The 20,529-nt window shown below is 38.0% G+C and overlaps 2 protein-coding genes across 5 annotated transcripts in view; one reads left to right on the forward strand and one right to left on the reverse strand.

The window, feature by feature from the left end:
* Positions 1–20,529, forward strand: part of FAM227B (family with sequence similarity 227 member B) — a 213,772-nt gene that overhangs the window by 66,958 nt on the left and 126,285 nt on the right. The window lies entirely within an intron of this gene.
* Positions 19,216–20,529, reverse strand: part of FGF7 (fibroblast growth factor 7) — a 62,995-nt gene continuing 61,681 nt past the window's right edge. Inside the window, exon 4 of the mRNA XM_069596602.1 lies at positions 19,216–20,397. Coding sequence (XP_069452703.1) covers positions 20,203–20,397 — 195 coding nt within the window. The 3' untranslated portion in view covers positions 19,216–20,202. The remainder of the gene's footprint in view (positions 20,398–20,529) is intronic.

Consider the following 20,529-nt stretch of genomic DNA (forward strand, 5'->3'; position numbering starts at 1 on the left):
GCAATGCCAAAAATGCTCAAACTACTGCACGGTTGTACTCATCTCACATGCTAGTAAAGTAATGCTCAAAATTCTCCAAGCCAGGCTTCAGCATACATGAACCGTGAACTTCCAGATGTTCCAGCTGGTTTTCGAAAAGGCAGAGGAACCAGAGATCAAATTGCCAACATCTGCTGGATCATTGAAAAAGCAAGAGAGTTCCAGAAAAACATCTATTTCTTCTTTATTGACTATGCCAAGCCTTTGACTGTGTGGATCACAATAAACTGTGGAAAATTCTGAAAGAGATGGGAATACCAGACCACCTGACCTGCCTCTTGAGAAATCGGTATGCAGGTCAGGAAGCAACAGCTAGAACTGGACATGGAACAACAGACTGGTTCCAAATAGGAAAAGGAGTACATCAAGGCTGTATATTGTCACCCTGCTCATTTAACTTATATGCAGAGTACATCATGAGAAACGCTGGACTGGAAGAAGCACAAGCTGGAATCAAGATTGCAAGGAGAAATATCAGTAACCTCAGATATGCAGATGACACCACCCTTATGGCAGAAAGTGAAGAAGAACTAAAAAGCCTCTTGATGAAAGTGAAAGAAGAGAGTGAAAAAGTTGGCTTAAAGCTCAACATTCAGAAAACGAAGATCCTGGCATCTGGTCCCATCACTTCATGGGAAACAGATGGGGAAACAGTGGAAACAGTGTCAGACTTTATTTTGGGGGGCTCTAAAATCACTGCAGATGGTGACTGCAGCCATGAAATTAAAAGACGCTTACTCCTTGGAAGAAAAGTTATGAGCAACTTAGATAACCATGTTGAAGAGCAGACATTACTTTGCCAACAAAGGTCCATCTAGTCAAGGCTATGGTTTTTCCAGTAGTCACATATGGATATGAGAGTTGGACTGTGAAGAAAGCTGAGCACCAAAGAATTTATGCTTTTGAACTGTGGTATTGGACAAAACTCTTGAGAGTCCCTTGGACTGCAAGGAGATCCAACCAATCCATTCTGAAGGAGATCAACCCTGGGATTTCTTTGGAAGGAATGATGCTAAAGCTGAAGCTCCAGTACTTTGGCCACCTCAAGTGAAGAGTTGACTCATTGGAAAAGACTCCTATGCTGGGAGGGATTGGGGGCAGGAGGAGAAGGGGACGACCGAGGATGAGATGGCTGGATGGCATCACGGACTCGATGGACATGAGTCTGAGTGAACTCCGGGAGATGGTGATGGACAGGGAGGCCTGGCGTGCTATGATTCACAGGGTCGCAAAGAGTTGGACACGACTGAGCGACTGAACTGCACTGAACTGAATCCTCTGAAAGAAACTGAGTCTCCAGTGGGGAAGCACAGGTCTATTACACACCACTGTTTTTTGTACGGGAACTAAAAGGGCAATTGTAGCACTTTAAAAAGACAAGAATTGCATAAAGTGCTCTTATTTTTCTATAAGTAATTTTTCCTGTAGACCTGCTTAAACTGTAACTACTAGGAACTCTGGGGTGGAAGCTTGTTGAAATCTTTGTTTTTATTTGAACTTTGAGCCTCATATTTCTTAAAAACTTAAAGCTCTCCTACGAGATGTTGCATTAGTTTGTGGTTAATGAGTCCCTCTCCTGCACATACTGATTCAGTGATCCATTCTATAAAACTTCACAGTCAATAGAATTAATAGAATAAATGAGGACTAGAGATGCACTCATAGAAGTCTTGGTTTAGAAGTTACCTATATGACCTCAATCACATAACATTAGTAAGAGCAAACATGGCTACACTAGGTATAAGAAGAGCTGTCAAAAATTCTGGTTGAAAAGTGGTACCTAGTAATAGATATATACTAAGGAATGGGGAGCACACATTTTGCAGGGCACGGAAGTGTCTCTGCTACAAGACTTAAACAATAGTGTATTAATCTTTATAATGGGTGCTTCTGTCATGGATAATAATAAAATTTGAACTTTCAAATGATGCCAGACCACCTGACCTGCCTCTTGAGAAATCTGTATGCAGGTCAGGAAGCAACAGTTAGGACTGCACATGGAACAACAGACTGGTTCCAAATCAGAAACGGAGTACGTCAGGGCTGTATATTGTCACTCTGCTTATTTAACTTATATGCAGAGTACATCATGAGACATGCTGGGCTGGATAAAGCACAAGCAGGAATCAAGATTGCTGGGAGAAATATCAATAACCTCAGATATGCAGATGACACCACCCTTATGGCAGAAAGTGAAGAGGAACTAACGAGCCTCTTGATGAAAGTGAAAGAGGAGAGTGAAAAAGTTGGCTTAAAACTCAACATTGAAAAAACTAAGATCATGGCATCCAGTCCCATCATTTCATGGCAAAGAGATGGGGAAACAGTGGAAACAGTGACAGACTTTGTTTTTCTGGGCTCCAAAATCACTGCAGATGGTGACTGCAGCCATGAAATTAAAAGACGCTTACTCCTTGGAAGGAGTTTTGACCAACCTAGACAGCATATTATTAAAGCAGAGACATTATTTTGCCAACAAACATCCATCTAGCCAAGGCATGGTTTTTCCAGTAGTCATGTATGGATGTGACAGCTGGACTATAAAGAAAGCCAAAGAATTGATGCTTTTGAACTGTGGTATTGGAGAAGACTCTTGAGAGTCCCTTGGACTGCAAGGAGATCCAACCAGTCCATCCTGAAGTAAATCAGTCCTGAATATTCATTGGAAGGACTGATGCTGAAGCTGAAACTCCAGTACTTGGCCACCTGATGTAAAGAGCTGACTCACTTGAAAAGACCCTGATGCTAGGTAAGACTGAAGGTGGGAAGAAAAGGGGATGACAGAGGATGAGATGGTTGGAGGGCATCACTGACTCAATGGACATGAGTTTGAGTAAACTCTGGGAGTTGGTGATGGACAGGGAGGCCTGGTGTGCTGCAGTCCTTGGGGTCACAAAGAATCGGACACAACTGAGTGACTGAGCTGTGCTGATCTTGTCATGGCCAATAATAAAATTTGAACATTCAAACAAAAATTCTGAAGAACTTGCATCCACTACCATGATCTTGACAGTTTCCCAGTCCTTGACTTCTCTGGTAAGTCAATGGTGATATTAATGATTGTGATTTTTTTTACTGTAAAGAAATGTGTCAATATTTAGAATATGTGCATTACTCACTGAACCAATATTTTTCAAATGACTAATGCATTGTATTTTAAAAAATCATATATGTATTTTTTAAAGTATGACAGATCAATGGATTTTAATTTAACAGTACACAAAGCACAGTTATATTTTTAGAATCTACATTGCAACCCACCATTAAGAAACTAGAACTGTCAAGTTTGGGTATAGTATTCAATCAAAGAAAATTCACAGCTATTAAAATACTTTTCTTTTTTGACCATTTGTGTGATACTGGGTTTTATTAATATGCTTCAATATATAAATACGTGCTTCAAAAATCTGTCTGAAAAATGCAAAAGTAGATATTGGAATCCAGCTGTCTTCTTCTAAGACTACTAAGACTAGTCTTCTACTAGGTATCTTTTAAATAGGAAACAGTGTAACTCTTCTCAAAATTTTTCTTGATGAATTTTGAGTTATCTTTCTCAAAAATGATGCAATTTATGTTAATATGAAGTCAGTTTATTAGTTTTAATGAAGTAATAAATACATGTTTAAGATTTATGTTTTAATTTACAATATAGGAAATACTAATAGATATAAAAACCCATATAAATAAAAATTCCTAATTGTCTTTATTCTTAAGAGTATAAAGTGGCCCTGAGCCCAAAATTTTGAGGACCACTGTCCTACAGGAAATCATTGCAAAGGGGCCTGGCCCATGGCATCGTGGAGTTACCATATTTTGCTTATAGTTTTGTAGTTTCTGTGTTGCTTATCCTTAAGCTGTACTCAGTCATAACTGTGGAGAATTCTCTAAACATAAGACTCAGATAATTTATTTACTAAGGACATAAGCATGTGTCAATTTGGAGATTTTTCTACAGTTTCTAATGTTTCCTCTGTTCTGATGTATTTAACTCGCACATAAAAGACTTAGAGCACTTTTAAAGACTTAGAGCAAAAGGCTTGAATGTCCTTGAGCATGTCATATAACCCCTCTTAGCCTTATTTTTTCAACCTGAATAATTGAGATGATTGAAATAGATTATTTGTAGTCCCCTTTTCTAAAATTTCATTACTCTATGCCTCCTATCTGGGAATACTGAATGAACTCCAAAAGTGTTTTGTCAAATGTTGAGGTGGAATTAGCAGTAGAAACTGGTGGCATAGATGTATTATTTTGGAAGTCTTTACCCTCATTTTCCTTCAATAGTTCTCTGTGTGTGTGTGTGCTTCTTTGTGCTGGAGGAATGCTAAGGCAGGTCAAGAGCAGATCCAGGGTAACACATGAGTATATACATTTTGTGCATATGTATGACTTTCAAGGAATACAATAATCTGTGCTCCATGTATGCTGCTGTCTCAAAATTGCTTCTAATCCAAAACGTAATTTCTTCTTCTTGACATTTGAAATGCTTATTGTCCTTTGGGATTAACTTTTCTCCAGATTTTTAAACTAAAAGCACTTTCTGTCTTTCTTTTTAATGAGATATACAGACAGCAGATAGTTAAAATTTGCCTTCCGAACAAAACAGCATATCTCCCTTTTTAGGACTGGAATGTAAGCAGTTGTAGGATTTCAGTATCTGGAAGGACTCAGCATTTACAAGCCAGCTCCCCTTTACCAGTATATTGTTAGATTGTTTACAAGATCAAAGTTTTAATGTTCATTTTTCTTATTGTGGTACAACACCATATAACCTTTTAAACTCAGATGAAGATCGTTCTTGAAAAACAAATTTTACACCTTCCCCTTAATCTTTAAGCTAAAATTTTCCTCTCTATCTAGTCTTTAAGGTTAAAATATTATCATGTTTTATGATTTTTAAATAGACTATGGTTTAAACCACAAGCAATAAAAATATTCTTATATTCAGTTAACACATAACTTTTAAGACCTATGTGCACATTACTGTACTTAGTGCTATGGGGAGGTAAAAAAAATTTTTTTAAGTTATTCGTATACAAGCACTAGTTGATATTTAGCAAATGACATGTTCCAAAAATGGTTAAAGTAATCGCCAGATTGAGTAGATACTTGAACCTTAACTTGCACCTTGGTCATTTTGCGACCTCTTCACTGTGAGCAATGCTTAGGAACAATTAAAAATAAAAATAAAAACTTTAAAATATAAAAATAAGATAACCCTCTGAGAATTAAGCCAGTAAAATCTCAACATTGTTCTCTTCAATATACATCATTGAAAGAAAACCAAGAAATTTGCATGGCTAACGTGTGCAAAATCCCCAAGACACTAATAAGAAGGCCAGAGATATAAACTCCCAAAGTGGTATTAATTTTAATAAGTTGTTTTGTTGTACTATTATTGGTTACTTTTATACTATGTGGAGAAAGACTATGTGAACAAAAGTGGTAAATGACATGTAACATAGAATAGACATATCCGAAAGAGCCAGAAACTAGTAATGATTTTTACAGAACTATCCAAATTTGATTGTTGTGAATTAGATTTCATAGTAACTTGAATAATATATCTTTTAAAATCCTTTAGCTTTACTTTGCTGGGATGTAACTTTCTGGTTATTAATTTGGCTTCCAAGATAATTGTCCACAGTCTGCCACTGGGTGACTTGCAAATGCCTCCCCCAGGTACATTGGTCTGTAGATTGATAGCAGTGGTCAGAGGTACTAGATAACATAAAAAAGCATCAGGTTCTTATTGTATTATTACATGCATTAACATGTTCCAGTGAGTGATATGGAAATATCAAGCTAAGGAGAAGTGAATAACTTTAATTTGAATACTTCTGAGAGATTGTCACTAGGTTGAACAGCAAGGTCATGTCTTGCTGTTTTTACTGAAGTACAGTTGATTCACATTGTTATATTAGTTTCAGGTGTACAATAGAATGATTTAATATTTTTCTATGTTATGCTCCATCTAAGTTTATTATAAAATATTGGCTGTGCATTGCATCCTGTATCTTGTTTATTTTATACCTAATAGCTTTTGCCTCTTATTCCCATTCACCTATCTTGCCTCTATCTCCACCCATTGCCCCACTGGTAACCACTATTTTACTCTCTGTGAATCAGTTTTATTATATTCATTCATATGTTCTACTTTTTAGATTCTTTATCCATTCGTTTGTTGATAGATACCTAGGTTGCTTCCATATTATGGCTATTGTAAATAATGCTGCTGTGAACATTAGGGAGCATTAATCTTTTCAAATTAGTGTTTTTGTTTCTTGGGATCTATATCCAGGAGTGGAATTTCTGGATCATATGGTAGCTGTAGATTTAATTTTTGAGGAACCTCCATATTCTTTTCCATAGTGGCTATACTAATTTACACCCCCACCAACAGTGTACAAGAGTTCCTTTACTCCACATCCTTGGCAAAATTTATTATTTGTTGTCTCTCTGATGACAGTCATTTTGACAAGTTGAATGTAATATCTCATTGTGGTTTTGATTTGCATTTCTCTGAGGTTTAATGATGTTGAGCATCTTTTCATGTGCCTGTTGGCTATCTATATGTCTTCTTTAGAAAAATTTCTATTCAGGTCTTCTGCCCATTTTTTAATCAGGTGGTTTTTTGACAGTGAGTTATATGAGCTCCTTATATATTTTGCTTATTAACTTTTAGCAGGCAAATCTTTTCCCATGGAGTATGTTGTCTTTTTGTTTTGTTACTGATAAACAAAACTGTGTAAAATCTTTTCGTTTAATTAGGTCTATTCGTTTGTTTTTGCTTTTATTTCAATTTTGATCAGAAGCTCAGATTTGGCCACTGGGGTTAAAATGGAAGAAGGACATCAGAGTGGAGATGTCTAGTAAGCAGCTACATTCAAGAGTCTGGGGCTATGGAGAAGAACTAGAACAGGACTAACATCATCGCATGGATGGTTTGGGAAAGAGGGAGGAGAGAAGGAGGAGGTAGCACCTAGGGGATATTCAAAGTACAAATGGTAGAAAAGAAGTCCACAAAGAAGGAAGGGATGGTACTGATGAACCTATTTGACTTTTGAGAGTCCCCTGGACTGCAAGGAGATCAAACCAGTCAATCCTAAAGGAAATCAATCGTGAATATTCATTGGAAGGACCGAGGTTGAAGCCCCAATACTTTGGCCACCTGATGCTAAAAGCCAACTCATTGGAAAAGATCCTGATGCTGGGAAAGATTGAAGGCAGGAGGAGAAGGGGACAACATGAGTTTGGGCAAGTTCGGGGAGTTGGTGAAAGACAGGGAAGCCGGGCATGCTGCAATCCATGGGTTCACAAAGAGTCAGACATGACTGAACAAGTGAACGAGAACAAATTTTATCAAACACATTTTCTACTCTTCTCTCTCTTCTCTTTCTGGGACCCCTAGAATGTGAATGCTAGTACACTTGATGTTGTCCAGAGCTCTTAAGCTATTCTCATTTTTGAAATTTGTTTTTCTTCTTGCTATTCTGATTGTGTAATTTCCATTATTCTATCTTCCAGATAGTTCATGCATTCTTCTATATCACCTGTTAGCTGGTTTTTAGTCACTAAGTCATTTCTGCCTCTTTTTGACCCTATGGTCTTTATAGCCTGCCAGGCTCCTCTGTCCTTGGGATTTCCTAGGCAAGAGTACTGGAGTCACTGCCATTTTCTTCTCCAGGGGATCTCCTGACCCCAGGGTCAAACCCACATCTCTTGCATTGGCAGGTTGATTCTTTACCACTGAGACACAAGGAAGCCACCTAATCTGCTGTTAATTCCCTGTAATGTATTTTTCATTTCAGTTATTGTATTCTTCAGCTATGACTGGTTCTTTTTTGTATTTTCCAGTTATTTCTTAAAATTATCATGGTGTTCATCTATTCTTTTCGCAAATTCAAGTAATTTTCTTACTATTATTGCTTTGAATTCTTTATCAAGTAAATTGTTTATCTCTATTCATTAGCATTGGGGGGGTGTGGTTCTTATTCTTTTGTTTGAAAAAACATTCTTCTGATTCTCATTTTGTTTAAATTTCTGTCTCTGTGAAATTAGGTTAAACAGTTACCTATCTTGATCTTCATGGTGAGTACTTGTGTGGGAAAATCCCTATTCAGTCTTCTTATGGCCAGTGGCTTTCATGGGTGGCTGTACCTGAAGTGATCAAGGGCCAAATTTTTCCCTGGGATGTGTTGGCAGCCACCACCTTGATGCAAGGTAAGGCTAGAGTTGAAGGGGCTGGAGTGAAAGCCAAGTGCAACCTGACCCTTCTCCTTTGCTCAGTGGCCATCACCATTCTCTCAGGGGATAAGGTCCAAGAGGTTGGCGCAGGAGCCCTGAGAGAGGGGTTTCTCCAGGGTTTCTCCTCCAGGTGGCTGGGACCTGAGGCCTTGGGGTTGCAATTCTGTGCTGGTTTCACTTTTCCTCAGTGTCCTTGCTTTGGTTAGAGGTTGAGTCAGGCCAGAAGGGTAGGTGCCACACTACTGAGCTGGCTCACCCTGTGTGGGCAGGAACATGCTGAAGTGTGTTCATTATTTCTTCCCTGGGTCTAGTCTCACTGCCTTCTGTGTGAGGAGGGATGTACTCTCTGGCAGTGGCATTCTTTTCCCTGGAATTACCCTCATTCCCTCCCAAGTGTGTGCACCAGGTTCCTGCTGGCATGCTGGCAGTGGTTGCCAACACTCCTTCAGGTGGGACTCAAATGCAGTCACACTTCAGATAGGACTCGAACCCACAGTCTCTGACTTAGGATAGGACTCAAACTCAATTGGACCTCAGTTGGGATTCAAACCCAAAATATTTTAACTGAAACCATGTCACCCATCTCAGGATTTAATGAACCTCAGGTTCTTTATATCTCGGTACATATGGTATTCAGTAAGAGGCTAAGTGATAGCAAGAAGTAGATTTATTAATATCCTTTGTAAAGAGGTTGCAGGAAAATGGGGCATGAGAAGGTGGTCAGGTCCTGGGTGAGGCCGTGGGATTGGCTGTCCAGTGGAGGTCTTTCGCTCCATGCAGGAAAGAATTCAAGAGCGAGCCATAGTAAAGTGAAAGCAGATAGACATTTCACAGACAGAATGCAGTTTATCTCAAAAGGTGAGAGCAGTCCTGGGAACAACACACTCCACAGACAGAGTGTAGGTCTTCTCAGGTTAAAGAGTCTCCAAAATATGGGGTGGTTAGTTTGCATGAGCTGGATAATTTCCTAGACTAATGAGTGGAAGGATTATTCCTACTATTTGGGGGAAGGGGCAGGGATTTCTAGGAATTGGGCCACTGCTCACTTTTTGCCCTGTTATGATCAGCCTGGGCACTGTCATGACATCTGTGGGTGTGTCATTTAGCATGCTAATGTATTGCAGTGAGCATATAAGACTCAAGTTCTACTGGAAGTCAAATTTTCTGCCACCTTGGGCCTAAGGTGTTCTAATCAGTTTATGTAGTATCCTGAATGGCTATGTCATTCTTTTAAAGGTTGTGCCCTGCCCCTTCCCTCCTATCTCAAAACCCCTCACTCCTCAGGAAGAATCCCTGAGCCTGTCACATAGCCCCTTGTCTTCTGTACCCTCTACTAGGGATGCAAGTCCTGACCAGATCACTTCTCTTCCCTTCCTACAAGATTCTGTGTGAATCTTTCTTCACAGCTTTGGTTGTAGAAGAGCCATCCTGCAAGTTCCCAGTGAGAATCATTCTATATGTAGTTGTAGTTTTTATATTTCCATGAGGGGAGGTGAGTCCAGCATCCTAGTATTCTGTCATCTTGAACCCAACCCACGAAGGTACATTTTTATTCATTTGCAACAACTACATTTTTATACTGCTTAAATAATTGGAACAACGCTTTGTAATGAGGTGTGCTTATTATTCTGTCACTGAATTAGAATTGGTTTATCCATTCATTCAGTGAATATTTGCTGACTGTTTACTCTGTGTCAGATACTATTAAAGGTGCTTGGGATATGTAAGTGAAAAAAACAAATAGGATCTTTCTTAAGATCCTATGGACTAGTGAGGAAGGAAAGACAATGGAATAAATACAGTGGACTAAACTATAAGGTTTATGGTGAACAGTGAGAAGATTGGACAGATAAGGGAACCAATTATTTGACAGCTTTGGATGTTATTTTAAAGAATTTAAACACAATATGCTGCTGCTGCTGCTAAGTCGCTTCAGTCGTGTCCAACTCTGCAATCCCATAGACAGCAGCCCAGTGCAACCCCATAGACAGCAGCCCACCAGGCTCCTCCGTCCCTGGGATTTTCCAGGCAAGAACGCTAGAGTGGGTTGCCATTTCCTTCTCCAATGCATGAAAGTGAAAAGTGAAAGTAAAGTTGCTCAGTCGTGTCCAACTCTTAGCGACCACATGGACTGCAGCCCACCAGGCTCCTCTGTCCATGCAATTTTCCAGGCAAGAGTACTGGAAAACCCAATATGCAATGAGCAGCTAATGTGGATTCTTTAACTGACAACAGACATCATCAAAGTGTATTTTGGGGAGATTATGGGGATAGGTAGTATCTGAGATGGGAAGGAACTTGACAAAAATGATTAGGGAACATTCTAGAGTAGCTAAACTCTAGACATGAGGTGTGAGGATGTAGAAGGATCTAGAAAGACATTCATCTGAGCTAGCAAGAGTCTAGCTAACTTTTCATAATAACAGATAGTCAGAGGGAAGAAGAGATAAGAATAAAAGCTGACTACATTTTGAGCATAAATATTAAGGAAAATGTTTGTCTACTTCCATGTACTAAAGTTTGAAATATATATTGGGGAAAAGTTTTCTGAAAATCAAATTTGCAGTCTGCATTTTTGAAGGATTTTTTGTCTAATAATTCTGTTATAATTATCTTCATATGGTAATTAGAAATATAAAGAAATATGTACAAAAAGAATCTCATTTGGTGAAAAATTTGAAACAACCAAAATAATGAACAATAGGAGATCAATTAAATAAAGTCTCATCTAGTCTAGTTGGATCCCTTAACTTCATTAAGTTGATTAAGAGAAAACGTTTGTTAAGTTGAGACATTAAGTGGATATATACATGCCTTAAATATTCCCTTTACTTCAAACTTTTGTACATTCATCAATTTTTTTATGTGGGGCTATTGCCTTTTCCATACTAATGGGCATATGATACCCATTAAAATATTGTCTACAGTGTTCAGTTTGAGTTTCTTTAAAATGATATGAGAATTTAGTAATATCTGCCAAACAATCTGAGTACATAATTGTTGGCTTTTATTACTTTTTTTCCTCTTTTCTTGCTGACACCTAAATTACCATCTAAGTTTTTAATCACTTAACTTTTTCCATTGCCACTCCATCAGTTCAGTTCAGTCACTCAGTCATGTCCGACTCTTTGCAACCCCATGAATCGCAGCACGCCAGGCCTCCCTGTCCATCACCAACTCCCGGAGTTCACTCAAACTCATGTCCATCGAGTCGGTGATGCCATCCAGCCATCTCATTCTCTGTCGTCCCCTTCTCCTCCTGCCCCCAGTCCCTCCCAGCATCAGAGACTTTTCCAGTTGGCCACTCTAAAAACTTTGGCTTTCATTCTAATACAGAAAATAAGTATAGTTTTGAATAGAAAAATTACAGTATCTGAGATATAATGTAACAGAATCTAAACTCTGTCTGCTCTGAGAATGGCATGTGGTATGTGTGTGGTGGGGGTTGAGAATGGGGGGAGTGTCCCTTTTTGCACTTTATACTCCATAATTGTTCCAATGCAAAAAGACTTGTAGCTCTCTTTTCAGTGTTTGTATTTATTTTAGCCCCAATGTGACAGCAAAATATCGAAATACCTAGGGAAACCTAGTGTCTAGAAGCACTGTACACTTTAGAATAATATTAGAAAATATGGAATTAGGTGGGAAGCAACATTAAGGCTTTTTGGGGTGTTTAAGGAAGAAACAAGGATGAAGAATCAAGTATAATTCCTAAAATGTCCCCTCCCCACATGTTGCCATCACTTAGCTAATTGGTTCTCAAATTCATAGGCCGATTAAAATCTCTTGGAGAGCTTTAAAAATACCATTGCTTGAGCTGCATCCCAGATATACTGATGCAGTTGATCTGAAGTGGGACCTAGGCCTCATTATTAAAAAAAAAAAAATCCCAGCTGATTCCAATGTGTATCTTGCATTAAAATCAATTTTTTTTCAAGTGTGTTTAGCTCTTTATCCTTAGGTGGTGTTGGATAACTTACTGACTACCTCCACCATCTAGGAGAAAACTCTGTGGTTTGAGGAATTTCAATTGGCATATATGATCTTATTCTCTTGAGGTAGGAAGGTGAAGAGGAGGGTTATCTTCATTTTGATCTGAAGGCAGAGTCATTTCCTTCATGTAGGGGAGAAGTAATACTGTTAGTTTTCCAGCTACATTTGGAGATCTAAGGAGGCATAACTCAAGCTAACAGACAGTTTAGACTGTGGTTCAAAACTTTTTTCATTTATCCTAAGTGGCATTGTACTATAAAGTATCCCTCAGGAAATGATCAAGTGTGTGCCACAGAGAGTAAACCTACTTCATCTTTCTCTGCTGAATGGCTCACTGCTGAAAGCCACGAATGACTCGTATTAGGCTGAAGAATTGATGCGTTTGAACTGTGGTGTTGGAGAAGACTCTTGAGAGTCCCTTGGACTGCAAGGAAATCCAACCAGTCCATTCTGAAGGAGATCAGCCCTGGGATTTCTTTGGAAGGAATGATGCTAAAGCTGAAACTCCAGTACTTTGGCCACCTCATGCAAAGAATTGACTCATTGGAAAAGACCCTAATGCCGGGAGGGATTGGGGGCAGGAGGAAAAGGGGACGACAGAGGATGAGATGGCTGGATGGCATCACCAACTCGATGGACATGAGTTTGAATGAACTCTGGGAGTTGGTGATGGACAGGGAGGCCTGGTGTGCTGCGATTCATGGGGTTGCAAAAAGTCAAACACGACTGAGTGACTGAACTGAACTGAACTGAACTGAGGCCCTAGAGAAGCCTGTCTTTATGCCAGTGACCTTAAAATCGTTTATGACTTGTGTTAGGCAGCCTTTAAGATGGCCTCCAATATTCTTGCTTTCTGGTTTGTCTGCCTTTGTTAATTCTTTCCCCATGAATACAGGCAGAAGTGGTGGAACAGTACTGAAGATTAGGCTATGAAATACTGTGGCTTCCGTTTGGGGCACTCTTTCTCTCTCATTCTTTCTAACTCCTTGCTCTGTGGGAAATGAACTGCCATGTGGCAAATGGAACTTTGGCAAGGTTTATGCGGTTAAGAAGTGGTATTTCAAACCCACAACTAGTGAGGACCTAAGGTAAATTCCTCTTTGAGTTGAGCATGGAAGGAACAAATAACTGCGGTTCTGGCCAACACCTTGATTGTGTAGCCTTACAAAAGATTCTAGCTAGGGACACCTAGCTAAACCTTGCCCAGGTTGCTGACCACATTAGCTATGAGATAATTAAAATCATTTTTAAATCATTAAGTTTTAAAGTCTTAAACCAATTTAAGCCATTACGTTTTAGGACAATTTGTTATATAACAATAGATAATTAATATGTGGCTGACTGGATATGTCAAGAAAAAGGCCTTCAATCTTCAAGATAAATGTTATTATTCATCTCATATTTCAGTTATTAGAATACAAGCTCTATTGATATGAAAATTAAATAAATTTTTATCATTTTGTAAATTCAATTTGAGGATTTGGAAATTGGAACCATATAATAACCAGGAAGTAAAAGGAAACTGAAATGTTTCTCAGATGAGAGTAAATACAGGAGTTATTGGAAAGAGACTAGGACTTTCTCTGCTGCTTCCTATCAAGTCTTCTCAACTCAAGAAAAAGTATATTTTCTAAACAAGCCACTCAAAGTTAGAGGATGAGTGGAAACATACGTGGGAGGAATATTACCTTCACTGAAAGCAGCAGCTTTGCTGAATAAATATAGAAGTGGAATAAAAAGTAGCTGGGGGAGGGGCCATAGAGGGGTAGGACATTGAGATACAAACTATTTTGTCTAAAATAAGCTATAAGGATAAGTTGTACAAGGCAGGGAATATAGCCAATATAATAACTATAAGTGGAGTATAACCTTCAAAAACTATGAATCACTGTATTGAACACCTATAACTTATATAATGTGTATCAACTATACTTCAATAAAAAAATATAATTTTAAAAAAGGAGTAACCTGGCAACAGTGCTGAAACGGCTAGACATGAAGTTTTTATGAACTATATCGTATTAAGATATGCATTAAGAACTCAAACCAGACAGACCAATTAATAGGTGTTCTCTAAAAACTGTTAGAAATGTTCAAAGCTGATAATCATCTGGTGCCCACAAGTTAGTCATAGTGACCTGAATCTATTCTAATAGAGTAGTGGTATATTCTGATTGACAGGTAACCACTAGTTGTTGTTGTTCAGTTGCCCAGTCATGTCCAACTCTTTGCAACCCCTTAGACTGCAGCATGCCAGGAATCCCTGTCCCCCACCATCTCCCAGAGTTTGCCCAAGTTCACATTCATTGCATTGATGATGCTGTCCAGCCATCTCATCCTCTGATGCCCTCTTCCCTTCTGCCCTCCATCTTTCCCAGCATCAGGGACTTTTCCAGTGATTCATCTGTTCGAATCAGATAACTGAAATGGAGCTTCAGCTTCAGCATCAGCCCTTCCAATGAATATTCACAGTTTATCTTCCTTAAGATTGACTGGTTTGATCTCCTTGCTCTTCAAGGGACTTTCAGGAGTCTTCTCCAGCACCATAGTTCAAAGGCATCAATTCTTTGGCATTCTGCCTTCTTTACAGTCCAGCTCTCACAACTGTATGTGACCACTGAGAAGACCATAGACTTGACTATATGGACCTTTGTTGGCAGAGTAATGCCTCTGCTTTTCAGCACACTGTCTATGTTTTTCATAGCTTTCCTGCTAAGAAGCAATTATCTTCTGATTGCATGGCTGCAGTCACCATCTGCAGTGATTTTGTAGCCAAAGAAGAGGAAATCTGTCACTACTTTCACCTTTTCCCATTTATTTGACATGCAGTAATGGGGCCAGATGCCATGATCTTAGTTTTTTTAATATTTAGTCTTAAGTTGGAGAAGGAAATGGCAACCCACTCCAGTACTCTTGCCTGGAAAATCCCATGGGTGAGGTAGGCTGCAGTCCATGGGGTTGCGAAGAGTCGGACACAGCTGAGCGACTTCACTTTCACTTTTCACTTCCATGCATTGGAGAAGGAAATGGCAACCCACTCCAGTGTTCTTGCCTGGAGAATCCCAGGGATGGCGGAGCCTGGTGGGCTGCTGTCTATGGGGTTGCGCAGAGTCGGACACGACTGAAGCGACTTAGCTGCAGCAGCAGCAGTCTTAAGTTGACTTAGGACAGGGTGCTCAGGGCTGGTGCACTCGCACGACCCAGAGGGATGGGATGGGGAAGGAGGTGGGAGGGTGGTTCAGGATGGGGAACACATGTAAACCCATGGCTGATTCATGTCAATGTATGGCAAAAACCACTACAATATTGTATAGTAATTAGACTCCAATTAAAATAAATAAATTTAATTTAAAAAAAGAAAGAAAAAAAAAAGAGGCTCATTAGTTCTTTGCTTTCTGCCATTAGTGTGGTATCATCTGCATATCTGAGATTGTTGATGTTTCTGCCACATCTTAATTCCAGCTTGTAACTCATCCAGCCCAGCATTTCTCATGATGTACTCAGCCTATAGGTTAAACAAATAGTGTGACAACAGACAGTCCTGTCGTACTCCTTTCTCAATCTTGAACCAGTGAGTTGTTCCATATACGGTTCTAACTGTTGCTTCTTGGCCCACATACAGGTTTCTCAGGAGACAGGTAAGATGGTCTGGTATTCCTGTCTCTCTAAGAGCTTTCCACAGCTTGTCATGATCCACACAGTCAAAGGCTTTAGCATAGTCAATGAAACAGGGATAGACATTTTTCTGGAATTCCCTTGCTTTCTCTGTAATCCAGCAAATGTTGGCAATTTGATCTCTAGTTCCTTTTCCTTTTCTAACCCAGATTGGACATCTGAAATTTCTTGGTTCACATAATGCTGAAACCTAGCATGCAAGATTTTAAGCATGACCTTACTAGCATGTGAGATGGATGCAGTTGTGTGATAGATAGCATCTTCTTTGGTACTACCCTTCTTGGGAATTGGAGAAGGAAATGGCAACCCACTCGAGTATTCTTGCCTGGAAAATCCTGTGGATGGAGGATGCTGATAGTCTATAGTCCATGGGGTCGCAAAGAGTTGACATAACTGAGCTACTTCATTTTTTCACTTTTTTTCTTGGGAATTGGAATGAGGATTGACCTTTTCCAGTCCTGGAAAAGTCCTGGCCACTGTTGGGTCTTCCAGATTTGCTGACATAATGAATGCAAAACCTTGATGGCATCAACCACTCATACTGGTCCTTAAATGTTTTTAATGTCACTGTAGTTCATAGTAAACTTTTATAATAGATAAAGTTTTGGTTTTTTTTAACCAGGTGTCATCTGTGTGTAAAGTTGAACTGTGTGAAGTACAGGCTCTCTTGTGTCTTATTCATGCCTAGGTATATGGCAGTAGCATAGTAGTGCAAATGAAGCCACATGATAAAACTTACACATCTTTCTGATTATATCACTTTTTTCCACTTGTGTGAATTTTATATTAAAGCAGACATAAGTATATTATGGAATAAAATGTAAAAATCACATGAGTTTTAAGAAAAATTTTCAAGAAATGTTGTGTCTTTGGTGGGATACCTTTTCATTATTCCTTAGACTCATTCTCTACCTCTACTGTTATTGGTGTTTCAGTAGGACATTTGAGAGGCATTGATTTAGCGTATTTGTGGTTACAGAATTGCCTTTAGTACAGCCAGTTCCAGGCTTCCCAGGTGGCTCAGTAGTTAAAGAATCTGCCTGCAATGCAGGAAATGCAGGAGATACAGGTTTGATCCCTGGGTTGGAAAGATCCCCTGGAGGAGGGCATGGCAACCCACTCCAGTATTCTTGCCCAGAAAATCCCATGGACAGAAGAACCTAGTGGGCTTAAGTCTACAGGGTAGCAAAGAATTGGATACCACTAAAGCAACTGACACACACACAGCCAGTTCCATAGGCCAACTCTATGTTCTTTAAGAACCAGAAGGGGCAAACACTAAGAGATGGAAACCAAGAACTGATATCCAGCATCCTTTCTTTTCTGTCATTAAGTTGAACTTTTGCCAGCTCAAAGCCTGATGATTTATATTATAGCATTTTTATGTAAAAATATTTTAGTTCACTAACTACATCAAAAATATATTTTTTATTCTTTTGTTAACTATTCAGTTTTTTCCTTCCTAATTCTTAAAAACCAATGTATTTAACCAGCTTTCTCTTTCAAAGAACATTTAGAAAAGATTACTCTGTTTATCTGGCTAATTTGCACAGTGCTCTCCATTTGTAAATAAAAAGGTGCATGTAAGAATTGAATAGGAATCAGAACTGGAAATTTCATTCTTTTCCTCCTTTTGATTCAAATCATCACAGTATAGACTAATTATTATATATCAAGTGAATTGCCCAAACATGGCACATTTGCATGTAAATGTAAAGGTTATATTTCTATAGGAATACTTTTTTAAAAAGGCTATTAACTAATAATTGTAATCATCTAAGAGCAAGAAGCTGAGTGAGCTCAACTCTTGTGGCAGCTCTGAACCTAACCTGCTGTGTTATTTGAATTCCCTGGTCTACAAATGAATAGTAAGGACTAAGATTCCTTGCAGTTGTAAGACTCTTGAATTCTAAGTGTATGTAATTAGTACCGATTTTATTTTCTAAAACTTGCACATTAAGTATAGATAAAGGGGGGAGGATAAAGAATTGTTAAGTGTTTCTAGAAACACTACTGGATCAGATTTACTGCTAAATGTTGATTAATTCAGTCTTGCTTTATAATTTGTTCATGAGTATAACTCTAGTCAGAGTATTTGATCCTAATATAGCTCATAGCTTATATACATACACACTATTTCTGTTTAAATTTCCATATAACCATGTTTCACCCTAACTTTTTTAAATTAGTTAAAATTAGTTTCATTATGAATTTGCTTTGATATTAAACATTGAGTGAATTGATATAAAAAATTGATTATGGGTAGAGACACTCTGCTAGGCTGTAAGGAAAACAAATAATGAGAAACATCGATTCTTTTCTTCTCTTGATATGTTCCCAAGACACCAGGCACAGAAGCTTGATCTAGGAACCTAGGTTAGCAAGGCCCTGGAGTCAAATAATAATGACTATTAGGCATGGCATTTCCCCAGAGTATACCTGAGGACAGGCAATCCTTCATAGCTTCCTACAGCCTCATCATGTAGGTGAGCCACAAGAAAATCAAATGAATCTGTTATGTCTGTTGACCTAGCCTTTTCATGTAACTCTTACCTATACATGTTATTATGAGATATTTGTATGAAATAAAGGGACTTAAATGACAAATAGTTTGAAATCAAAACCACCATTGTTAGCATATCACCAGTTAACTTAGATTAATGTTTCTATTGAACAATAAAGTACTACGAAGATCTTCTAATGGAAGTATTATGAACTAGAAATTTATCTTTCAATAAGTCCATCATATGTAGCCTGACCTCAAGCCTTGATTACTATTCAGAGTCTCAAATCCCTAACTATAGACTCCACTTCAGACATTGTGTCTTCCCCATTCAACAGGAAAGCAACTTTCAATGCTGGCATATTTTAAATGGCAGAGATTTCTAGAGATTACAAAAACTACTAACTTAAGTATGCATATTTTAAAAGTATTTTACTTTTCTTCTCATGAACTTAAACAAAGCTTAACTTTTAAATCCTGTAGCTCCTTTTATCTGCAGTGATTTTACTTATAAGATCCAATTTAGTTGACAAGAATATGTCGCAAAACATATTTCACATTTTTGTATTGTTCCCTTTGAGACGTCTATTGTAAGAAATGCTGCAGGCTGTCATTTTTGTCTGCCGTCCAGGATTTGCTGGCCTGACTGCTGTGTACTAGACTTGATATTGGTCACAAGGGGGAGGGGGATTTGCCGTGGAGCCAGACGGTTTTGTTATTGCTTTAGAATTAAAAGCATATGAAACAGATACAGCTTATTAAGGTTGTTTTTTTTATAAATAACATAAACTTAAATAACAAAACAGTAAAGTTCAAATACAACTTAAAATAGAGTTTAATGCTGTAACCAGAGGAGAAAAGCACGATTATTTGCGGGAAGAACATTATTAAAAGCCATATTCCCGAATATGAATTATACAAAAGATAGATTATGTTACTTCAAAAAAACATAAAAGATTTTTGAATTTTACTTTTAGGGATTATAAAATGTTATTTTGTGGTGAGTGAGATGAAATACAGTATTATCATCATTATTGCTATTTTATATACAAGACTTTTTAAAACATCCTGTAAGCAATACCCTTTCAATTGGAGCAGCATTACAAATTTTGTTCTTGTTAATTGGTAGGTACAAGCATGTTCTAATTCTACACTTTTATAAAACTACCACTTTGACTCATTTCCATGATGGAATTTTTGAGAATACTTGTTTCTTTTCTAATTAGAGTGGTTCATAATTTTTCACTAGAACGTATTCAAATACTGCTCATCTTCCATAGTTAGTGTTGGCTTGATTATCTGACAGATCATTCCAGCAGCCTTTAGGTCTGACACATCTTATATAACATCATCTGCATTATTATTATTATAGCAGCCATTTTATAAGCAGATAGGAATATTTAAATAATCATTATCAGATAATCAAATCTAACATACTCTTAAGGGTAAATTAACTTAAGAAAAAACATTACTATTACTAACATCATGATTGTACAACCAGTTTTACAACTTTTTACAACTTTTAGTTACTAAATCTGATTTTTGTGTATATTTTTTTCAAATCTTTCTTTAATGCAGTCTCTTAAAATACACATAAATGCGCAAGTCCAGCTTGATCAGTTTTTCAGTAGTTTTCCAGCCTTTCTTGGTTAGTTTTAAAAAGAGAAAAGAAAAGATAAAAAAAGAAAACAGTCCACTTAAAGAAATCTCCCTGCTGGAACTGGTTTCTTATATGCCATATATGATTAGGTTATTGCCATAGGAAGAAAGTGGGCTGTTTTTTGTTCTTTCTTCGTTTTCTTCCCTCTTACTGGAACCCCCTTTTGATTTAAGGCAACAAACATTTCTCCTCCACTGTGTGTCCATTTAGCTGATGCATATGTGTTGTAATGATTTTCCAGAATTAATTCTTTGAAGTTGCAGTCTTCGTTACATTCTTTCTACAATGAAGAACAACAAACAACATTATCCAAATGATTGTTAGAAGGACTCAAACAAAGAATAAGCATAATATTTGGTAAAATTAAAACCTACACGACTTTTTTGATCAAGAATAATGCAATTTGTTGGAT

The sequence above is a fragment of the Ovis canadensis genome, chromosome 7, assembly GCF_042477335.2.
Source record: "Ovis canadensis isolate MfBH-ARS-UI-01 breed Bighorn chromosome 7, ARS-UI_OviCan_v2, whole genome shotgun sequence".
Taxonomy (NCBI): domain Eukaryota; kingdom Metazoa; phylum Chordata; class Mammalia; order Artiodactyla; family Bovidae; genus Ovis; species Ovis canadensis.